Genomic DNA, 22,798 nt, shown 5'->3' on the forward strand with positions numbered 1-22,798 from the left:
GAGCCCGGAAGCCCCGAGGCCGTGGCGGCGGGGCCATGGCGGGTGCGGGGCCGCCGCTCCTCCTGCTGCTGCTCCTCGTCCTCCCCGCGGCCGCCGCGCTGCGCCTGCTGCTGGGCGCCGCCGCGCCGCCTTTCAGCTGCTCCCAGCCGGTAAGCGCCGGGGGGCCGGGGCAAGGCCCCGCGCGGCACCGAGGGGCCGGGGCGAGGCGCCGGGGCCGCCTCCGCGGCGAGCGGCCGGGGCTCGGCGGGGCCGGGCGCGGCGGGCTCCGAGCGGGGCTGCGGGGCGCCGCCGGGCAGCGGGAGAGGGCGCGGGGCGGCCCCCGGTGCTGCTGCCCCCCGGCAGGCAGGAGGAGGCGCTGCGGGGCGAGAGGGGAGCCGGGGAGGTGTTGGCGTGGGGAGTGAGCCCACCGAGCTGGCTGCCAGCACAGCTCGTTGCTCTTCTGGTTTTATTTCTTCCCTTTTAGCTACGGTGCCCGTGAAGAGTTCGTACAAGAGGGGAAGGTCTGCCTTTGCCTTTTTTTCCATTTTTTCCCCACTAACAGTAGCAGTGCGTACGTAAGGACTGGACAACAAGCAGCTCTCTCCCAGGCTGGACAGCCTCCCGTGTCACGGTGCGCTGCCAGCAGTGCGGGGGGCACCGCTCAGCTGTGGCTGCGCGCGTGTGTGTAACCCAAAGTGTTTGTTCGCTGTGGGGTGGTGGAGCTGTAAACGAGCACTGAAGTGGTGTGCTTCGTGTAGCGCAGTCCGCCTGCTTTCGCTTCTTGGAAGCGCTCCGAGCTCTCCTGAGAAAGGAATTTCCCCCTGTGTGAAATCGGGGTGTGCGTGGCCAGCTGCGTGAAGGAAATGTGATGCTTAGGAGCACAGACGAATCCCAGCTGGCACATCTCCCGCTTCAGAGTCCCGTACATATGTGACGGGGTGAAGCCTAGGGCACTACTGCTGTCGGGCAGCGTGCCAGAGAAGTACCTCCCTTCCTGGTGAGCTCTGACCCACGGGGTGCTGAGCTGACAAGCGTGTCCTGTGCCGTCTGCCTGTCCTTGCAAGAGGCCAAGACCCCTCCTAAACTGTGACACTCTTTTTCTACAACCTTTTCCTGTACACGTTTCCTATCCTTTGTCTACTCTGTCCGCTCCCCTAAAGTTGGGCCACGTACTTATGCTGGTTTTACCTGACCTCCCCAGTGCTGCTTTCAATCCTATTTAAAAACGCCTCCAGAATGTGTTCCACTTCTGCAATTTTACTTAAGGCTGGGTGTTGTGAAATTACCAAGTGCAAGATCTTAGCAAAGGGGAGAGAGGATATTACAAAATTGCTTAGGCATTTAACACAACAGTGGGTATCCCAAACACTGTTCGTCACACGGAGCCTGTCAGTCGCACGTTGTGGAGTTCCTGCGAGTCCCTGGTGCTTGGGCTTTGACTGACACTCTCTTCCTGGCTGTGTTCCTTTCCCTTTTAAAGGGAACGTTAACCACTGTAACTCAGGGAGGAGTTCACCGGTACATCACCAGCTTTCACTGAGGAAACACGGTGCCCCGCACTCAGGGTGCGCTCGCAGATCAGTGGCGATGTCAGCCAGCTGCTGTGCTCGTTATTTCAACAGGCCGCCTTCCAAAATGCAGGCGGGCGTGTGAGAAATGTGTCGGCTTAGAAAGAAACCCTCTAGCAGCTTCTGTGAAAGGACCAGCACAGCTGCAGACACACGTTGGAAAGAGTGCGATCGGCCCAAATTGCGACAGCCGAGAGCCCATTTCCCCTTCCCTTTCCGACGGTTGCGCCCCACCCGGGGAGGCTCTGGGCCCCCTCCGGGTGGCTGCGGCGAGGGGCGGTGAGACCGCTCCCTCCTGCTCCCGCTGCCTCGGGGTAGGTCAGGGCAAGCAGCAGCGGTTTTCAAGCCAAACTCTGATGTGGCAGAGGCTGTTTCGGGGCTGAGGAGTGAAAGTGCCGTGTCTGTATCAGTAGACACCTGTAATTGTAACAAAAGTAAAACAAAGTGTTCGTTAGCAGGAGCTCATCTTATTAAAACACCAGCAAATGACCTTAATGGGCCTTATTCACTACTGCGCCATCAAACCTGCCCAGCCGTAAGGCTGAATAACACGGTTGCAAACCCAGCTCTTTCCAGTAACTGTTACTTGGATGTGTCATCTCCAGGGAGGAGGGGCTGGGTTTTCTTGCTAGGCACAGGGAAGATCAACCCACACTTAAATACCCATCTGGTTGTTCACTGTGAAGTGTTTAATCACGGTGCTCAGCCACTGGGCTGTAACCGCTTCCTGACGGGGCATGCCTCACGTCCCAGAGGGATGCCGTGTTTGTAACAGCCCCGCCAGCTTCAAGGGTTTGGCGAGGCGTGTGCCTGCTTTGGTCTTGGAAGTCGGTATTGCTGCCTTGGTGGGTATTCGCTACTAGTCTAGAGAAGAATGGATGCAGCATCTTTCACGAAGATGAGTGGTGGTGATATATGTGTGAAAGACTTTTCCTGGTCCATTTTTGCAAACTTTCAAATATTTCTGGATTTCGTGGCGTAAAAAAAGATTAGCGATCAAAGTTACCAAAACATGATAAAGAAAACCCTATTTATTTATATTTTTTTGTGAAGGAACTTCAACTTTTGAGTTTGGTTTTTATTTTGCTGAGAACATGTACGAGAGGGCATTTTTCTCCATAGCTTCTAAACTAAACAACAACAAAGCAAATAAACAAAAAAGCCACAAACCATTTTTGCAGAAGATGGTTGCCTTAAACAAATCATTTTCCAGTAATTATTAATATAATGTGTTCATGTCCTATTGATCTCTGCTTCTTTGAACCGATCAATCCGGACAAGGAAACTTCAGTAAACTTCATATCAGCCAAGCCTCGGGAGATATGCAGAATGGCTCCTAGGTGAGAGGCAGATTTTGGGAAGCTGGAGCCCTTCCCATTCAGCAGTTGCTCTTTAAAGGAAAATTGGATGCCTGCCCAGCTTACTTCAGTTTCTTGCTAGTTACCACAGCATCCTGCCGGGAAATCTTGGCCTCCAATTAATTTAATTGAATTGTTATGACGTGGTGCTGTTAATCGGTTTCTTTTTTTTTTTTCCACATTCGTATGATCTCTACGACATATGGCCTGTTCTTCTCTGATGTCAAAAAGAAGAAAAAGGCTTCAAAAAGTAAACAAAACAATTGTTTAGCTTTCTGTGGAAACAAGTAACTGAGAGGAGTTGACTGTGCCTGTCCTTTTCTACCAGTAACAGTTTCAGCCTCACAACCTTCTTGCTCTCATATTTATGTCTGTAGCTTTGCTTGTCGGGCCTGAAAGACAATAAGAAAATGTTGAGAAGAGAACATCTCGCTTCAGGCCTCTTCTGTAACAACGTGCACAGCAAGCACGCTGTGTGACTGTGGGCTTTATCTTCAGCCTTTATGCAGAGCTCTGCATTTGTTGTTCCCTTTCTTCCCATTAGCTCGCCTGTCTGTTGTGTGCGGCCTGGCACACGTCTTGACTCTGTCAATGCTTCTGACATGCTTCCACTTCTACGTGGGCGAGCAGAAAATCACCACTGCAACTTGATTTCTGTTGTATCATCTAAATTTGTGTTTGCTCAAGGAGGGAAACTAGGTTAATTGTTTCTGCTGACCACAGCTTTGTTAATGTAGCCTAAATGAGCTAGTGCATCAGATAGTGGGTCGGGTGGACCTTTACCAGGGAAAGTCAGCAATATTCTCCCCAGCGCTAAGGAGGTAGCCAGTGCAAATCTAGAGGTAACTGACTTATTTTACTGCAAAACTGGCTTGTCTTTGTCTATAGTTCCTTCCTGTTTTCTGGCTGCCATTCTCTGGAGTTACATTTTCTGGTGTAAAGTTGTGTCTGCGCTGTCGCTTCATCTTCTGTTCGCTCGGTTTCCTTATGCCAACGGCGAGGACCTCCTGGCTGGATTAATTATTCTTCTAGGTGTTTGGAGTCATTGGGTCGCCCCTGTGAGGCTTTGGGGATTGGGAAGGGAGTGGGCTAACAGCTGAACTGGTGCAAGCTGCCCTGTGGAGGGAGGATCCTTTCCGCCTCTGGTGGCAGATGTGGCCAGCAAGGAAAGAGTCTCATCTATGCTGGGAACATCACTGCAAACACCCCACCTGGAACAATACACCTGGAGGGAGAGAGAATCCACTGGTGTGCTGTGCTGGTTCAGTATTCACATTGATAATGAAACAAAAAGCAGGAATTGTAACTGTTGCTTGGTTATTTGTCTTGTCTGCTAATAAACAGAGACACTGACACACAGATGAAAGCAGATACTGCTGCCCTCCAGGCAAATAATGCCTCATCATTTATGTAAGGGCTGTATCGTGGTGCAGTTTACAATAACTGCTGATAACTGAAACAGCAGAAGGACAAAATGACTGAATACTGTCAGTTTTTAACAGAAGTCATTAAGTTACAAACAAAAAAACATGGCTAGTAGCCCATTATTTTTGTCGCCTGCCGTGGGCTCAGCCCCACAGCGGGATGGGGGACAGTCAGAGGGTTACAGCAAGAAAAATCCTGGGCTGAGATAAAGACAGATTAATTGGTAAATCAAAGCAAGCAAAGCAAAATAAGGACTTTGTTCACAAGTTTCCCCCGGCAGGCAGATGTTTATCCATTTCCAGGAAAGCACAGCCTCATCACGTGTGACAGCTAGTTGGGAAGGCAGAGGCTGCGACTCTTAATTTCTGTTAAACATGCATAACCTGTTTTTCAGTGCTTCAGGATATAAATGCTCGATGGAGGATTTCTCCACAATGGTTAAGTGGGGTGTAATTGAAAGAGTACGGTTCAGACCAACCTGGTACCTGATATTCAAATTGTCAGGTTGGCTGTGGCTGCTGTGACCTTTTGAACACGACAAAACCAGTCACATTCCCCGTGTGTTTCTCACAGGCCGACAGCAAGCACGCAGATGCTCTCTGCTCTTGGTTACACGGCAGCTCCTCCGCCCAACGCAGGGCATGGTTGCAGGGCTGTCAGTGCCACTTGTCCTGGGGGTCCTGCAGCAGGCTGTGAGCCCAGATGGGGCAGGAGAAGGCGGGGGCTCTGCATGGGATCTGCTGACGCCTGGGGAGCAGGGGGAGTTGGCTGGTTGGGTGGCACACTTGTTTTATAAGCACCAGGACCTTAATGCCACATCTGCCAGCTTTTGCTCAAGGTTTGAGAGGGAGCGTTGCTATTAAATTGTTTCTGCCACCAAACAGAAGCAAATTATTGTCAACCCAGTCTCTATTCTGCGAGTAATATTCCTGTTTGTTTTTTTCCCCAACAGGATTTAAACTGCCTCGTAGAAAATAGTAAGTTACGATTTTTCTTTGTTAATGTCTTCTTATCAGATCATGCTTTTTTCTTTCTTTTGCCTGGGTTCATACAGCAAGCTCTTTCTACTGAAGTTGGGGAGATATAAAGTGACTCTGTCGCTGTTGTGCAACAGCACTGCTGTCGTGCCTGGCTTTGGGAGTTTTCAGTTTGATCCATGGTCAGCTCCAGCTAAAAGAAGAATGGGGAGTTCAGTCTCTTTTCCAGGGTACGGTTGGGGTGTGTGGAAAACATACAACCCAACTCATTTAGTTTGTATTTAAAAGAAGGACGGTCCGTTTGTAAAGAAATGGGAATTTTAGGACAAATTTGTCAGTATATGTTCATTACAAACTACTACATGTATGTTAGTACTTGATGGAAAGTTAAGGTATGAACTCAAATGAAAAGGGGGTGTAAAGGGGTGCAACTGAGAGCAATGAGTAAATCGTCAGGCATGAAGCACAGTGAATTGGAAAAGGAACGGAGTTATTGTAGGTCCTCCTGAACGCAGGTGTCAGCGGACATACCAGGCATAAGGGGTCAAGTTTTACCAATAGCACAGACCTGATACACACTTCACTATATTTTTTCTGTTAATGTTAAAAAAAAAAAAAAAAAAAAAGAGCCTGTTCAGCATTCCTCCATTAGGTATGTGGAGGCATCTGGGGGCGCGGCAGAACTCCTTGGTGTTCTGGTATTGGCACGCGTATTTCTGGAGCCATGCTTGGCATTCCAGACCGGGGAGCTGACTGCTGAAAATAACCAGATTTTAATGTTTTAGGCAGGAGAGAGGTTGGGTGGGATTGGGTTGGGTCATATTTCCCATTGGCAGCTAGATGTAAGAATACAGCTTGGCAACAGCGAAGCCAAACTGCAGTTCCACCATTAAAATGCTGCCTTAATTGAGGATTTGGTTTAAATTCTGTCTCTTCGTTCATATTATGTTTTTTTTCCTGTAGGGAAAAGATTTGTTAGTGCTTAACATACTTCTCCATAAGGTACTTCAATTTTAACAGGTTTTCTCTAGATCTTCTTTGGTAAAATGAGCGTGTGAGGATTGTCTATTTCCTTAGCCTAAAGCCAGGCTGTCATGAGAAGGTTAGTGTTTGTGTGGATGCACGAAATAGCTAAAGAATTACATACCGAGCTCTGCAAAGCCTCTATAATCATTTCACCTCTTACCTTTTTTCTTTTTTGATATATTCAGTGATGACACTTGCCTGTTCGTATGATTCATAGACTACACGGCACAGCTCATGCTCAGTAGCTCTTCTGCTAGTCTTTCAGCAGTACTGTTATAAATAAATACTGTTATAAATTCTTGTTAGGTAGATGTGGCCTACCCTACGTGTGCTCAGATGTACACCAAGAAGCGTTTTGTCTGAATGGTCCTGTATACCAAATGACGCAGATATGTTTTTATTGACAGTTCTGCCCCTCTCCCACCCTGACAGTTATCAAATACCTAATAATGGAGCATCTGTTATTTATTTCTAGATTTATTTATTTTTTAAATCTTTTTTTAGAAAAATGCATACCGTTGGGCCTACGCTCGCCTCCACAGAGCTATTTAAAACATCCAAACAGTAATGGTTTCCCACTTGCAACTCCTCCTTGGTTTGTCAGCCTGGTTCTTCCTGTGTTTGTGCTTCACTGATACTCAGCAGAGCTATTTTTAATGTGCTCTGGTAATAAGTGAAATGTCTGACAAAAGTCTAAGTAGATCGTGTCTGTCTAATGCCTGTCATACCTGATTTCTGATGAGATTACGGGACCTGTTTTCCCTAGTACTGTACAGACGGACATAAATCATTTTTCTGTCCAGCGGGCTCATTAGTTTAGGCGAGGTGTAACGAGCAGTCACTGGAAGGTTCTAAAAATTAATTACATTGTTTTAAAAACTGCTTGGGCATCTGACATTATCATTGGAAGGCTTGAAATTAGCACTGGTCTTCTAACACAGATCTGTTTTAGCAACGAGATATTGACTTGCTGCAGGAGACACTGAGTTCAGAATATTACAGGTAATTTATAAAGTATTTGCATGCTGAAAACTACTTTTTTGAGCAGTGAAGCAGTCTGTCATGCAGATTTACCCTCCGTGTTGCCCTCACCAAAAGGGCAGACAATAACTGCAATTAAGCAGGCTTCCCTCTGCCCTGCTCTGAATAACAGCTTTTGCTTGCTGGGCAGGTACCTGCATAGAAAGAAGCTGGCTGCAGAATCAGACCTGGACACCTTCTGCCCCCAGCAGTCTTCGTGTCTCCTCTGAAGTTTTCCGTCAGATGGATGGAGAGCTGCTCCCCGTGCTTCGGATAGAGTGGAAAGTGGCCACCGATGGTAAGAGGTGGCTGTGGGATGTGGAGCAGAGCAATGAGGTGCGGTCTAGTAAGGACAGGGAGGAGAACTGTGATGTGAAAACTTTTTCACTGGTCCAGTTGTGGAAGGACAACTTTGAAATTTGGGTGTTTGGCTGCTTTGATTTGTTTTGGTTTCGTTTGAGGAGTGGTTTTGTTTTTGTTTTTGGTTGTGTTTTGTTTTGAAGACTGAATCTGAGCTTTGAGTATGCAGGGTATTCAAGAATTGAAAATGTTCCCATGCATGTGGGATAATGACATTTAAAATGGGAAGGGCTGATAAAAACAAAATGAAGAACAGCATGTACCTTTCCCACAGTAGTAAGGGGAAAAAGGAGGTTTGCAGTGCAAGCTGTGCCCTTTCAAGGCAATAATAGCGACTGCAGCATTCTCATGCAGTTGAATTACATCTACAAACTGAACAAATGACAATTCATTTGAGAGCATGCCTGTAGTAGTTTATGTGCTGTTAACCCAGTGCAAGTGCCTCCCATTTAGGGCAATCTAGTCCTTGTAACTTCTAAATTTCCTATATGCATGTGTCTTGGTAAAGGATTAATTGTCTTACTGGAGGCTTAACAAGTACCAGTTGGTCAAGTTTTCTTACTCTCCTGTCCTGGTTTCAGGTAGGACGGAGTTAATTTTCCTCCTAGTAGCTGGCAGGGTGCTATGTTTTGGATTAGGATGAGAAGAGCGCTGATAACATGCTGATGTTTTAATTGTTGTAGAGCAGTGCTTACACCAAGCCAAGGACTTTTCAGCTTCTCGCTCTGTCCTGCTAGTGAGCAGGCTGGGGGTGCAGCAGGAGCTGGGAGGGGACAGACCCAGGACAGCTGACCCACACTGGCCAAAGGGGTATTCCATACCATCTGACGTCATGCTGAACAATATATAGGGGTGGCTAGCCGGGGTGGAGGGGGGGGCCGGCTGCTCGGGGATAGGCTGGGCATCGGTCAACGGGTGGTGAGCAATTGCATTGTGCATCACTTATTTCGTACACATTATTACTATTAATACTATTATTATTATTATTGTTGTTGTTATTCTTTTCCCTGTCTTAATAAACTGTCTTTATCTCAACTCACAGACTTCACTTTCCCGTTTCTCTCCCCCATCCCGGAGAGGGAGGGGGGAGGGTGAGCGAACGGCTGTGTGGTGTTTGACTGCCAGCCGGGCTAAACCACAACATCTCCAAATAAATTTGATGCTTTTTTGTTTATGGTGTTGTGCTTGCATGCTCTCATCCATAATTTTTGCACTGATTCAAGACAGAATTAAGCACATTTGTTTCCTGCTTCTGCAGGACCTATGTCTGAGGGCGGTATAGAGTTATCTCAGTATAGCTGTAGTAGCACAGAAGCAGGAATGACTCAGGTAACACTATCAGTTGAAGTAGCCATGGTTATGAACTTTCTCATTGTTTTATTTGGTACAAACAATCCCAATATTTGCTCTGGTGCCAAAACTGTGTAAAGCAGTATTGAGAGGCAGAGCTAAACAGGGCACCAAACCTGTGAACTGCCAGAGCATCTGGAAGATGCAGTTGCTTTCTGCTCTGTCCCTTTGTTTGCCAGGGTGGAGCTCTTGCTGTGCAGGACAACCTGTAGTGGTGTTAGTCACCAGCAGTGGTGTCAGTCAGCCCTGCACGCTCGCTGTTTTCATGGCCAGTTATCTCTGTGTTGGGGTTCCCAGCGCTTCAAAAGGAGTCAGACTGTGACAAGAGTAAGCACGGTGGTGGTCTCTGTGGGGGTTGCAACCTGTACATGTGCAGCTGACAGGAAAAGGAAAACTTCTCTCTCTGCCCTGTGCCTGCAGCTAGCATCCGGTACCTCCGAGGGGCAGAGCTGGCTGTGATGCAAGTGAGCAGCAATCAACAGATCTGCGCCCAGTTTGAGTTTCAGAACAAATTGCCACTTCAGGTCCGTCCGGATGGAGGCCGGGTGAGTGCCAAGGACCTCAAACTACTAATTCTAGTCCAGGGGTTTGGTTCTGCTTTCCCTATTTTATAGCAAGGCTACCTCTTGTTTTTTCCATTAAGTACAGGCTGGTTAGTCAGAAGAGCTGATGTAACGATCAGGATATTGGCCTTGAGACCTGGTTTCATTTCCAGTTTGTTTTATGCTTGCATGTAACAATGTACAATCTGCCTGCTTACCTTGGTTTCTCTTTTACTTTTACCATTCTCAGGGTTTAAGTATTGTTGCTCTCGGTGCCTAGTATGTGTCACTGTTCTAGGTGTTGCTTAAAGCAAACGATTGTGGAAGTTTTTGTGTTCTGCTTAATCATCATGACACTTAACAGCCTCTGTAACTCAGTCTTTCATTTTACTATCCTCTCTCTCATGTACTCTCTTGCTGTGGAGTAAGTGCCAACCTGGTCCTTCCAGCTTATGCTCTCTTTAGGGAGAGAGCATAAGCTGGAAGGATTTATGGATGCTTAGGAAAGTGCTGAGCATCCACAGCTCCCCTTGTGAACAAGAGGAATTTGGAGCTGGGTCTTTACCACCCAGAAGTGGATGAAGGTTGGCTTACCCACTGGAGCCATTGCCTCTCCCAGAATTTGCACAGCACTGCTGATACATGGAAAACAATATAAATTTAACAATATATATCTATGGAAAGGCCAAGTACAGAACAGTGCATGTGCAAGTGCAATTCTAAATGCTTAGCACTTGCACAGCACGGCAAGATTTATACAGGACTAAACTTTTAGTCTCAAAACTGCATATTCTAGCCTAATCTCCTTACGTCAATTCAGAATGTAGTTCAATGGGAACTGCACAAAGTTATTTGGCATGAGACCCTTGTATCAGCTCAGGGATCCCCAGAGATAGCTGTTTGCTTTTTTTTTTTTTCCCTCCTCATTCCAAACACAAGAATTTGAGACAGACCAGAGGACTGGTACATTTAATGAATTTCAGTTCCTTTTTTTTTTTTTTTCTTACAGTCAAGCTTTAGAAAAAAGATCATATAAGATGAGGCAACACGATGGGACTGTAACCCTCAGCTGTTAATTTCGGTGCCTTGATAGCGCAGCATTCTCAATTTACATCCTTGAATGTGTTTTGTTTTCAGTGGAATTTCACTTTTAACCGTTTTGAGGTGGAACCCGGCCAAACTTATCAAGTGACTGTCTACCACCTGCCCAAATTGAGCGTAGATGGAGACTACAATTGCAAGTCCACATCTCTCACAATGCCTGGTAAGAGATGCTCTAGTTTTCCCGGGCCTTGAACTTAGGGCTTTGTTTGATAGTTTATGTACCTGTTTTTTTCCAGACCAAGCCCATGAACTGTGAGCAAGTTTGGTAATAAGGTGATAATGTTATAAGAACTTGGCGTCCTTTCTGAATACTGCTGTTTTGAATGTCTGTGGTGTTAATATTTCTACAATACTCTTTTGTTTTATATCCAAAGTGCATGTATCGTTTGCGCTACAAGACTGTCCTTTTTTTTTCTGGGATCCTGTGTCCAGCAGTTTGTCAAATCTCTACTTGGAATAAGGTGCACATGGAAGGACAATACTGTGAAGACGAGACATTTTGATTCTGTTTGACAGTAGTTCCTGCATGGAAGATACTGCTATAAAAAATGTGTTACGCTCTATAGAAAGCTAGACAAAGCTGTGGACTTGGGGCTCTGAATTGAGACATTGTGTTTGTAGCTCATTAAGATTTCTGCTACAGCTATGTCTAAACAGAAAGTCGTAAGTAAACCTGAAAACTAGTACAGGTGCCACGTTGAAGGGCTCATTGAAGATAGGTTACATCTCCTGAATTTTGTTACTGAAAAGGTACAAAGATATTTGGCCTACGTGAGTAGGGCTGTAGACTAATCTCTCATGTTCTCTGCAGACTATCATCACTGCTTTTATTTAATTTTAAATCTTTCAGACTTGCCCCTCTGCTTGTAGAAACTGAAAGTACAGACCAAAATGTCCAAATCAGAATAAGTTAAATTTGGCTCCTAATACCAGTTTTTAGGCATGTGAATTTTGACTTCAAAGGCACAATTGGCCATGACTTACTGAGAAACTTGGTAGAGCTGACTGCCTGACCCTTTCTTGTGTATATGAAAATTTTCTTGTAACTAAAGAAGACCTTGTTTTCCCTGAAGATGCTGAGCATCTGCAGTGCTCTCTGGCTGCACTGACTACTTTATCAATACATTCAATATACAGCTTAAAAAATGTTTCATAATTTTCTTCTCGCTTATAGTTGACAACATGACTTCATTATAAAATGACAGTATATGTGGTGTGTCAGTCGGTGTCAGCTGGAAAAGGAGAAGGGGGCACTCAGTTTTCAGCCATCCTGTATTTTATCATACATGGTCATACTGAGCTTTCTGGTTTTGTCCTGTGCTGCTCCTCAGAAACCTAATGCATTGTGTCAAGGTCAGCAGTGGCAGGGAGCTTTGCTGGCTAGTGCTTACCTGTGAATTACAGGGGCATGAACTTGAAAGTTGGAAACTAAGATCTGTAATGTTTTCTTTCAACTGTTTAAGCAAGCCATTGTAGGGAGTTCTTTCTTTTCCTTTGTGTCCAAGCCCTGGAGGAGAGACACAGTTTAAGTTTAGACTTGTAAATCCCACATTGCTAAATGTTGAATGTGTGACTCCAGATTTGAATCTGAAAAAGGTCCCGAAGAGCAGGGCCAATCTGCTAAATTAAGCTCAGAATTGTAAATGTGGAAAAGTATTTTGGGATCAAGAAAGACTCCAACTTCATGGTTTTCCTGAGGCAGAATGCTTTTTAGAGGAAACTATGGCTGCAACACTCAGGGTCCAGAGTTCAGTATGAAGTTTTCATTCCACTGTGACTTTCTCTGTACGAGTCTTCTATCAGCAGGGCTTGTCAAATATTACTGTCTTAATAAATACTGCATGTTTTTAGACTTTTCTTATTAATATCTCTATTTAGGAAAAAAAATCAGTGGAGGGGCTAGTTTATACATTGGAAACTGATATTATTCTGCTGTAGAATTTTTCTACTGCTTTGAAACAAAGGTCTACTCATCAAGGAAGGCTCAATTAGGTGTCTGGCTTCTGATAAGAAAATGGGTGTTTTTCCTAAATGGCAGTACAATGTTTCTGACTGGTCACTGGTGTTATGTCTTGCAGACTGCAATGACTCTCTGATGAAAAGAACCACCCCGTGTATAAAGACAGGTAAGAATTTGTCTGAGTCGTGTAGTCATGAGTGCCCTGCTGAAATGCTTCTGACAGTTAAGAAACACGGGAATATCTGCACCACTTCCAGGCAGCCTGTGGGAGCCCAGGATCCAAGCTAAAAGTCTAGATGATATGACTCTGCTTGTGAGCTTTAACCCATGGATGGAGTCAACCCGATACCAAATTCATGTGACCAGTTTCCTGAATGAGAAGAAATGTAAAATGATCACACACGAAGTCACACAGGTAATTACCTTATAAATGATATCAATTATATCTTCTGTGGTAATTTAAGCATTTCTGTAAGAGTTGCTAAACGAGGAGTTGGAGCCAAGGTGTACAAAATCTACTGAATGCACTTGAACTGCAATTTTCAAGGTGTTCTTCTCAGATTATCATCTTGCCTTTGGAAAAGGAAAATTTCTTTCAATTTGGTGGATAAAAGATGAAAAAGAGGTTCTCAAAGATATGTTTTCTAATGCATGGAGCAGTCTGTCAGCAGCGAGGTTGGACCAAGAATGAGCATTTGTAACAGGTGCTTCACTTAAACTGACAATCAATTCCTGCAGGTTTTACAGCCTGTGTTGCTGAGAAGCTCAAAGTAGATGCAGTTTTCTGACATAAAACTCCCTTTTCAGGCATCTGAGGGAGGAGGGATACTGAATATTTGTTACAAGTCCCCACCCTTCCTTGGGGGAGGGCAAATAAACTGGCATTCAGCTTAATTAATCTTTCCATTCCTTCCATACTTCAAAGTTTTCGTATTCCATGTACTGATAGGTGGTGGTGTTACTGACACAAGCAGGTACTGCTGTGTGCACGTTTCCCTGGCAGAGAGTAATATGCCTCATTTTTGAGTATCTCTACGAAGCGTTGTAAAGAATGTATTTACATTATCATTTTATTATTTTGTTATTTTGCAGGTAACAAGGACAACTTGTCCTCTGTTCAAGTGTCCAGAGGCATCAGTGTTGACAGCTTTTTTAGTTAAACACATGAGGAACTTTGTTAATCATACATTTACACATTTAAAAACTTAAGACATTAACATTGTTAAGAAACTGTAAGCTTAACATATTTGAAGTTATGCAGTGTATAAACTTAATTATGTTTCCTGTTACCTGTGCAGCCTTAGCCTGCTCTCTCACTTGCGTAACCATATCAGTCATATGTGACACCTGCAGTGATGGTGGCCAGACCATTTATCTGTTTCATTCTTTGTGGGTCTGTCGTTCCCTTTTAAAAAAAAAAAAAAAAAGGAAAGAAATTTATGCTTCTTTGTAACACTCCATGTTCTCATCTCAACTTCTTTTCTTTTTCCTGCTTTCATCCCATTTTCTTCTTGCACCTGTTAACTCACATCTGATTTCTGCAGGGCGAACTACAATCACAAGTGAATGTCACAATCAAAATGGAGAAGAACTTAAAAGCTTGCTGCAACTATGAAGTACAGGTGGGGTCTTACTGTTGTCCCTATGTCCCTCCTTCCTCAGCAAGGCAGTGTGCAGTTTAGGAATGTTACGGTTTTGTCCAGTGTTTTGTTCTGAGATTTGGAGATTAGCCGTTGTCTACATCAGGAAAATAATGATTTTATCAAAAAGATTTTATTTTTTATATATAAATGTCTTCTCTGTAGATAGTGGCCTTTCTTCGTGTAGGGTTGCCAAGTCAGGGAATGGCAGGTGTGCCACCCCAGGAGCTCACTGCCTTGTTAATGTATAGTGAATAACATAAGAATTCTTGATTAATCTTGTTTTTGAAGTGGAAATGGGAATTCTGTGTACCTGTGCTAAAACACAGGGATTGCAGAGGTAAGGGGAAAGTCAAGTTATAACAGAATTGCTTTTAAGAATAGCTTCTGTATTCTGAATTTATTTTGACTGCAGATTCAGCCATTCTTTGCAAACTGTGGCACAGACTGCCTGAGACACTCTACTTTCATCCCATGTACACCAGCTCCAAGTGAGTACTTCTTTTCTCTAAATTAGATTCTAATTGTTTTACAGATGAGAGCTGGATTTTTAATGAAACTCTAATCTTTTGCAGGTACAGACCCATCAGGTAAGAAGCTCCTCCAGTACCCTGAAACTTCTCTTGCTTCTCTTTTACTGTCATATAGAGTACCAAATGATCCTCCCTGACCCAATGAGCAGGAAATGTTCCCTTGTACCACTGAGTTCAAAATGAATTGTATTAGAGTTACTTCGCCATGCTTGAAGAAGGCAAGTATTTGTATGCAGCATGAATTTTTTTATGCAGCATGAATCTGAGAGCAATTTTTTTCAGAGGTACTTCACTTGCATAAAATTCTTTGAGAAACACTTTTGACAAGAAGAGTCTTAATATGAAGCACTATCTGTCACTTTGCTTAGTGTTAAAAATTTTGCATAATATAAAGCAGCTCTTGGAGAGAATAGCTTGCATATATTCATTTTTATGAATGTCAAGATAAATCATATGCATAATGATTTAACATCTTTTTTTGGCTGCACCAAGACCTGTAAGGTGCTGGTTTTGCTAGAGATGTAAAAAGGAAAAAATACCTGAGTTTGAAAAAAAAAATGCTTCACCTAAAATCATAAAAATTTTTTGAAGATGTATTACGTGAAACAGGCAGGACATGGGCAGCATGCCTGTCAAAGCTGGATAAACACTGATTGCTGTGTACAGAGGAAGGTTATTGGTTTGTGTTTTCAATGTGTTGCACATATGGTTCTTTGTGGAGCAAGTCTGTGGTGCAGAGCATCATCATGAAAACAGGATGTCATACCACCTGCGGTATGTTGTAAGGGTGAAGTACTGGATTACCCATTGGTTTGGGCAAAGCCGTGGTCCTTCTGCCTTGGCCCCTGCTGTTCAAGAAGCTTCTGTTCCTGAGTGAAATTCATTATTTGTATAAAACAATGTCTGAGTGCTCTTTTTGTACCACAGATGATATGATTATATGGCTCTACTGGTGTATCACTGGGATCTGTGTATTACTTGTGGGATCAGTCATAACAGGTGTCATTTGTATGACCAAAAAGCGAGCAGGTAAGACTCATACCACCTAGAAACAAAAGACTCAGTGCTAAAAATATTTTTCCTACTTCCGTAATTATTCCTCTTACTATTTTCTTCCTTGCCATTCTGATGCACTGCCACTAAAATAATGCCTATGTAAACACTTTATTCTGTTCTATATCGTGGGACTTGTAGCAGCCTAATACCATCCACCGAGTTAAGTAAAGCTGTCAGTGAATTATGCTGTCTGATACTCCGTTTTCATAAAGCTTAAGAGCTCATAAGGGGAAAAATAAACTTCATAGTTCAGCCCTTTGTTTCCTGCAGATTGCTACAAATCTCCTCTCCATTTATTTTTCTTCTGCATTTTGTAAGAGTTTTGCAAGGCAGAAGCTTCCTGTTTGTCCAGAACATGGTCTTTCCCCTGTCCCCCAAAGTCTCTGCAAAATTCATTTTCATACTATTTTGAGTTTAAGTAATGTTTTTCAGTGAATGTGGAAGAAGAATAATAGGTCACAAAGATATGCTTTGTGCAGGCTGGAAAACTGAGTGATTAAGAACTAATTCCTAGTCTTTTGTGCTGTAACTATGGGGCAGTTATTGTAGGGAAACTGTGCAACTCACAACTGCGAGTTGCGCAACTGTGCTTTTACCTGAGAGGAGTAATTGGAGATATTTTGGAAAAATTCTTAGTATAAAATCTAACTGTAACATTTAGCTGGGGACATTTTAGTCACCTCTTTAGAGAAGCCTCTTAAGAAAAAAACTCTCTTAAAAAAAAAAAAAAAGCCTCTTCTCTTTAACGAGAAGTAGGAGAATGTTTGGAGGTTCTGTACTTTTTGAGAGGCTGTCCAGATCTGGGGAAGATGGAGAAAATGGGTTGTGTGTGCATTCCTTCTCCTCTCCAAGGGAAAATGTAATGAAGTAAAATTGGCTGTAGAAGAGTCTTTGTTCATTTAATATACTTATTAGGCTTCTCCCTCCCCATGTCTTCTTCATCCCCATGCTGCTAAAGAGTTTGGTTTTTGAAAGTAGCCTTTGGAAGGGGTTGTCATTTGAAGGGGCTAATTTTATTTCTTGTTTTCAGAACTGACAGTGACTTTCTCTCTCTTCCAGGACACCAGCAAGGGAAATGCAGCCACCGTGATTTGCAAACTGGTAAGATGTCCTGCTTGTGTGCTATCACATGCATGTAATATATTCTGGAAGTCTTGGGCAGTTGTCTAAAAAGGGGTTCTACTGTAGCATTGGACAGAGGATATGGAAGTTGGAATGCTGTCTTTGGCAGATTTGAGATAATTGTTTTGTAAAGTGATGGGGTTTTTTGACACATCTGAGGCTGTACTGGCAAAAGAACCCTTGATAATCATTTAAGCAATAGAAACAGGAGATTGTTTTGGGGTGCACTCAGCTCTCCAGCAGGGAACATATATTTTCAAGCCTCTTGAAGCCAGTGTGTTTTACTTTTGTGTGGTGAAATTCCATGAACCACCCAAGCATTATTATAAATCATAGCTCCACTGTCTGGGGTTTAATACAAAAGTTCCGCAATGAGGTGTTGCCTGCATATGTTACTAAAATAGCTTCAAAACTGGTAGTTGCTAGAACCTTTTGTTAATATCCTCCTGTGTTGATTGCTACTGGTTTGCATCATTACAATTTCAAGAATGTGGCTGGGATTGATATTTTTCTGTCTCTCAGCAGTACCATCTACTGACCTTCCTCTGCCACCCTTAAAGCCTCGAAAAGTTTGGATTGTGTACTCTGCCGATCACCTGCTGTATGTGGATGTGGTACTGAAGTTTGCTGAGTTTCTGATGACTGTCTGTGGCACCGCTGTAGCCTTAGACCTGCTAGAAGATCATCAGATCTCAGAGCTGGGGCCGTTACCCTGGCTTACTCGACAGAAGAAGGAAATGGAAGACCTATCTTCAAAGATCATCGTCTTATGCTCACGAGGCACCCAGGCCAAATGGCAGGCCATGCTTGGGAGTGTGCCTGTTTGTCTCAAGCAAGATCAGCAAAAGCCAACGGGAGATCTGTTCACCCCTGCCTTGAATTTGATCTTGCCAGATTTCAAGAAGCCAGCCTGTTTTGGAATGTATATAGTCTGCTATTTTGATGGGATAAGTAGTGAGAAGGATATACCTGATCTGTTCAACGTCACATCCAGGTACCAACTGATGGACAAGTTTGAGGATGTTTATTTTCGGATTCAGGACTTAGAGAAGTTTGAACCTGGGCGCATCCATCGAATCCAGGAAATCACAGCTGAAAATTACATTGATACCCCTAGTGGGAGGAAATTGAAAGAAGCGGTACAAAAATTCAGGAACTGGCAGATGGAGCACCCAAACTGGTTTGAGGCTGAAAGCATCTGCCTGGATAATGAAGAAGAGTTGCAGTCCCTAAACAGAGAGAGCCAGGTGGATTCATTGCTAAGCGAACCAGGTGGAATTGTGAAACAGCAGCTGCACCTACGGGAGCCTGACCCTAACTGCTGTTATGTCGTCAACCTCCACATGCATGAAGGTGAGAGCAGGGGCTGTAAACTACAGCCTCAGCTTAATCTGTGTGGAGATCCAACTTCTCAGATGATGGTCATTCCTATGGATGAGGCCCCTCAAGTTCACGTAGTGGAGCCTCTCTCTTCCATGGAAGATGAAAATATACTTGGTCATCATGTGCTGAGTAACGAGGACTGCATGGAAGGAGTTCCTCTTCTAGAGGCAAGTTTTCCAATGAGGAATAACGTCATCCTCCATGATGACTGTGAAGTTCCAGCAAGAGATGACCAGAGTCATGCAAACCTCTCAGGTGAACTGAGGCACCGTCTGAATGGACTCATGTACTCTTTTTATCAGCAGAACGTCATTCCTTCAGATCCATCTTTCTGCCAAGAGGAGGCTGACAAGCAGCACCAGTTGGTCTTCGATGACCAGTGCAAAGACCAAAGACAGTCAGTCCAGTCAGACCAGGGCTACATCTCTAGATGTTCTCCTTTGCCTCCCGATGACCTTGTGGAGGAGGAGGATGAGGAGGAGGAAGAGGAAGATCAGGAAAACCAGGTGGCCTTTCATGAACTCTCTTCAGAGGTCTTGAACAGTCTAAAGAGCCTCCAGCAGCAGCTTTTTTTCCAGGACATTCAGCGGAGCTCTGAGTGGGGTTATCCAGCTGAGCTGATAGACATGAGCCAGTCTTCAGAAGGCTGTTAGGCTTTATCTGAGATCTGCTCCATTTGAAATGCACAGATGGAAGGTAGTACCGCACACAATGCTGAAACTGCATTTCCAGCACCATTCTTGTCCTGGTGTTACAAATGACTCGGTGGGCTCTTCCTGTCTGCTGCCAGGAGGCAGGATGGCCTGGCACGTGGGCAACAATCTCTGCTTCTAGTCTCTGTATGGAGAGAAGCATCAAATACTAGCCATCACTGTGAGAGCAGAGGCAGTTTACATGGAGAAATGTGTTGTATTGAATCCTCACTCACTGACTGCAGAAAAATTATTGCGGTTCATCCACTTGTGCCTTCAGAACTCCCTACGACTGTACTGGTTTTATTGTACTTGGACAGAAATCAAGGCCAGGAGTTAGAGAGTAGATTTACATAGGATGGCAAACTTTGCATTGCCAACTTAATAAATATTTTAAATATTTTGTTGTAAATACTGTGTTAAAGATCCGTGCCTTAAACTTGCTAGATTGGGGCTGTCTCTAAAGAATCACAGAATGGTTTAGGTTGGAAGGCACCTCTGGAGGTCTTCTGGTCCAACACCTCTGCTCAAGCAGGGCAACCTAGTGCAGGTTGCACAGGTCCCATGTTCAGACAGCTTTTGAATATCTCCAAGAAGGGAGACTCTACAACCTCTGGGCAACCTGTGCCAGTGCTCAGTCACCTACACAATAAAAAAGTGTTTCCTGATGTTCGGAAGGAACTTCCTGTTTTCGTGTGTGCCTTCTGTCTCTTGTCCTGTCACTGGGCACCAATGAAAAGAGCCTGGCTCTGTCCTCTTTGTACCCTTCTTTCAGGTATTTATGTATATTGATAAGATCCCCCCCAAGTCTTCTCTAGGCTGAACAGTCCCAACTCCCGTCATAAGGGAGGTGCTAAGGGCCCTTGACCATCTTTGTGGCACTTTATTGGAATCTCTCCAATATGTCCACGTCTCTCCTGTACTGAGGAGACTGGCACTGGATAAGTGTTCAAGGTGTGGCCTCTCAAGTGCTGAGTAGAGGGAAGCTTGACCTGTTGGCAATGCTTTGCCTAATGCAGCCCAGGATGCCATTAGCCTTCTTTGCAGCAAGGGCACGTTGCTGGCTCAAGTTCAATTGGTGTCCACCAGGACCCCCAGGCCCTTTTCTGCCAAGCTGCTTTCCAGCTGTGCGGCCCCCAGCACGTCCTGGTGCCTGGGGCTGTTCCTCCCCAGGGGCAGGGCTCTGCACTTCTCCTTGTGGGACTCAATGAGCTTCTGTCGGCCCACTTCTCCAGCCTGTTGAGGTCCCTCTGGGTGGCAACAAGACCTTCTGGTATATCAGCCACTCCTCACAGTTTTGTGTCATCTGTAAACTTGCCGAGGGTAAGCTTTGCCTTATCTTCCAGATCATTAATGAAAATTTTAAACAGGACTGGAGCCAGTATTGCTCCCTGGGATGCTAGGATAGGGGAATGTGTACCTTGAGCAGATACTGTTTGAGAGCGGAGTTAGCAGTGGCTGAGCGAAAATGAGTGAGATGTTCCTTGTGTGGGTATAGACTCAAGCACGGGTATTTCAGGCTAACCATTGTGAAAACTTCTTAATAATAGACTAAGGGGTTGATCTTCCCGGAGCAGTGATGGTAACTCCCAATCTTTCAAAAAGATTGGGCTGGATGCACTAAAAAGAGTTGTTCCCTGCAAGTAATTGCACGTTGGCCCCCGTAGCATTGACTGGGCAGTGGGCTAGTCGAGGCAAGCATTTACCTTACTTGTTACCAGTTTCTGCAGTCCAGCCTGCTGGATAATGGTTTGAACACAAAGCCTTTCTGCCTTGCATTCAGACAAGCTTGTTGTCTTCTTGTCTATGTTTACTTGTCAAATCTTGTGAGCTTTTTTTTTATTTCAGATTTTGAAAGTCTGATCTCAGAAAATAATCTGCTCTTTTGACTTGCAGCCAATATTGTATTATGCATATTTTGTAATTGTATTTGTTTATAACTTGTGTTTTGTTTCTTAAATTAAAAACAAGAATACTTTTTGATATATTTACTTAACTACTCTCATGTCCTCAATGCTGCCTAATTCCTTAGGTTAGTGTTTCTTCTAGAAATTTGAGACAAACCTGAGGCAGAACCATAACTGAACCAGCTGGCAAACACCAAACCGTGCCTGCAAGGCGCTTATGAATACAGCTGCAGACCTTCTTGTGGGAGGGCAGTGTGTGTCCCTGCAAAATGGGTGTTACAGAAGTGGAATGTTTGTAATTTCTGTGCAGGGCTTGTCAGTGAGGCAGGGCTGTTAAGAGAGCTAGCTTTCTCTGCAGCTAAATGCCTAGAAAAACAAAGAGAGGGACAGTCTCTGCACACATCCAAAGTTCAGACTCGGTGCCACCTTCATTTCATGTCTACACAAGACCTAATCCAGCAGGAGCTCAGCAAGTGACAACTGTGAGCTCGGTGTTTCTCCAGTGGGAACCCATTTCTCAGATTATGTAAATAATTGTCATCTTGCTGATCCCAGTTCTTGAAATTTTTTATCTTGCAGCAATTAGCATTCATATATATTTTTTCTTCCATGAGCCCTTTTCAAGTGGTATTCACTTCTGTAAATCATTTAAGTAGGAAGCTCAGAAGTGTCATCTGGATTTTTTTGCCTTTGTCTTTCCCTTCTCAAGTAGTCCCCGTGGTGTTGCAGCTTTTAGGATTCGGTTTCACTTGCAAGAAGTTTGTTTGACGGAAAAATCCAGACATTATTTTAGCAATCCAATGTGAGGAAAGCAAGTAACTCTAATGCATCTGTTGGTCCCTGAACATAAAATTGAAAAGCTCAGCAAGACTCAAAGGAGGGAATAAAAGCGCAAAATCAGTCACAAGTTTCTAATTTTATTTTAACAATCTTGCTTTTTAAAAAATACAAGTTCTGATTAATGCCAGGGGATGCCAAATGTGCACTGGCCACAGGCTTCATCTTTCATTTCATTTTTTCATTCTGGGAGTAGCCATCTCTTTTGCCAGGATAGCAAACAGCAACAAAATGCTAAAGAGCTGAGTTCTGCTACAGGCCTTGTAACAGGACTCCAAGGGACGTATGTCTTTGTGTGGCACAACCTTAGCAAAGTGTTACTGACCTGGACCAGTAACTAATGTTGGGCAGAATCTACAGTAGGTGTGCAAGGTGCGTTGGGTGAGGTATTGTTTGCACTTGGACAGTGCCACTAAGCATTTCTTCTACAGACAGATCTATGTTGTGGCAGAAGGGTGTAAATGGAAGTGAGAGCTCAATTACCAAAGGGAAGGGAATTCAAAAGGTGGAGCAGGCTTATAAACTGGGAATTGCAGAGCTTTAAATGTTTCCCTGTAATAAGTAATTGAAGTAGCAGCAGCGCTGCCCTTTTAATTGCAGGGGAAGGCTTTGGTACAGCCAGCTGCTACAAGAGCTTTATGCTTTCCAAACAACATATTTACTAACAACCTAGAAACTGTGGGGCTATAGAGAACTACTACTACAGAGGAACTTGACACAATAGAAGCATTGTTTTGTAGCGTCATCTGTCCCAGGCAAATTTTGTATCTGGAGACAAGTTTGAACTCTAATTTCAATATAGTCAAAGGTTTGAATATGCCATGGCTACGTAAGTTTCTGTTATGCAATTTTCTCACTAATGTCTTAAATGAAAAAAAAGGCACTCCCTGTTGAAACGGCAGCTTGTGCGCTATGAAGGGGCATGAATTACTCATTAGTAATTCTGCTGTGATTCTTCT

The 22,798-nt window shown here is 44.1% G+C and overlaps 1 protein-coding gene across 5 annotated transcripts; it reads left to right on the top strand.

The window, feature by feature from the left end:
* On the top strand, positions 1–21,089 carry IL17RA (interleukin 17 receptor A). 5 transcript variants are annotated; one of them, XM_035550895.2, is made up of 13 exons: positions 1–149; positions 5,283–5,307; positions 7,505–7,651; positions 9,484–9,608; positions 10,743–10,869; positions 12,788–12,835; positions 12,927–13,084; positions 14,214–14,291; positions 14,725–14,800; positions 14,885–14,899; positions 15,770–15,871; positions 16,958–16,999; positions 17,543–21,089. In XM_035550895.2, exons 1-13 carry the CDS (start codon positions 36–38, stop codon positions 19,054–19,056), a joined length of 2,571 nt encoding a protein of 856 aa, XP_035406788.1. In that variant the 5' UTR covers positions 1–35; the 3' UTR covers positions 19,057–21,089. The 5 variants fall into 5 exon arrangements, with proteins under 5 accessions (XP_035406788.1, XP_035406789.1, XP_050572197.1 ...); XM_035550896.2 differs by having other exon boundaries at positions 17,546–21,083; XM_035550897.2 differs by lacking the exon at positions 1–149 and adding an exon at positions 6,328–6,409 and having other exon boundaries at positions 5,285–5,307; positions 17,543–21,083.
* The last annotated feature ends 1,709 nt before the right edge of the window (positions 21,090–22,798 follow it).

Source organism: Cygnus atratus, chromosome 1 (assembly GCF_013377495.2).
Source record: "Cygnus atratus isolate AKBS03 ecotype Queensland, Australia chromosome 1, CAtr_DNAZoo_HiC_assembly, whole genome shotgun sequence".
In the NCBI taxonomy this organism is placed as follows: domain Eukaryota; kingdom Metazoa; phylum Chordata; class Aves; order Anseriformes; family Anatidae; genus Cygnus; species Cygnus atratus.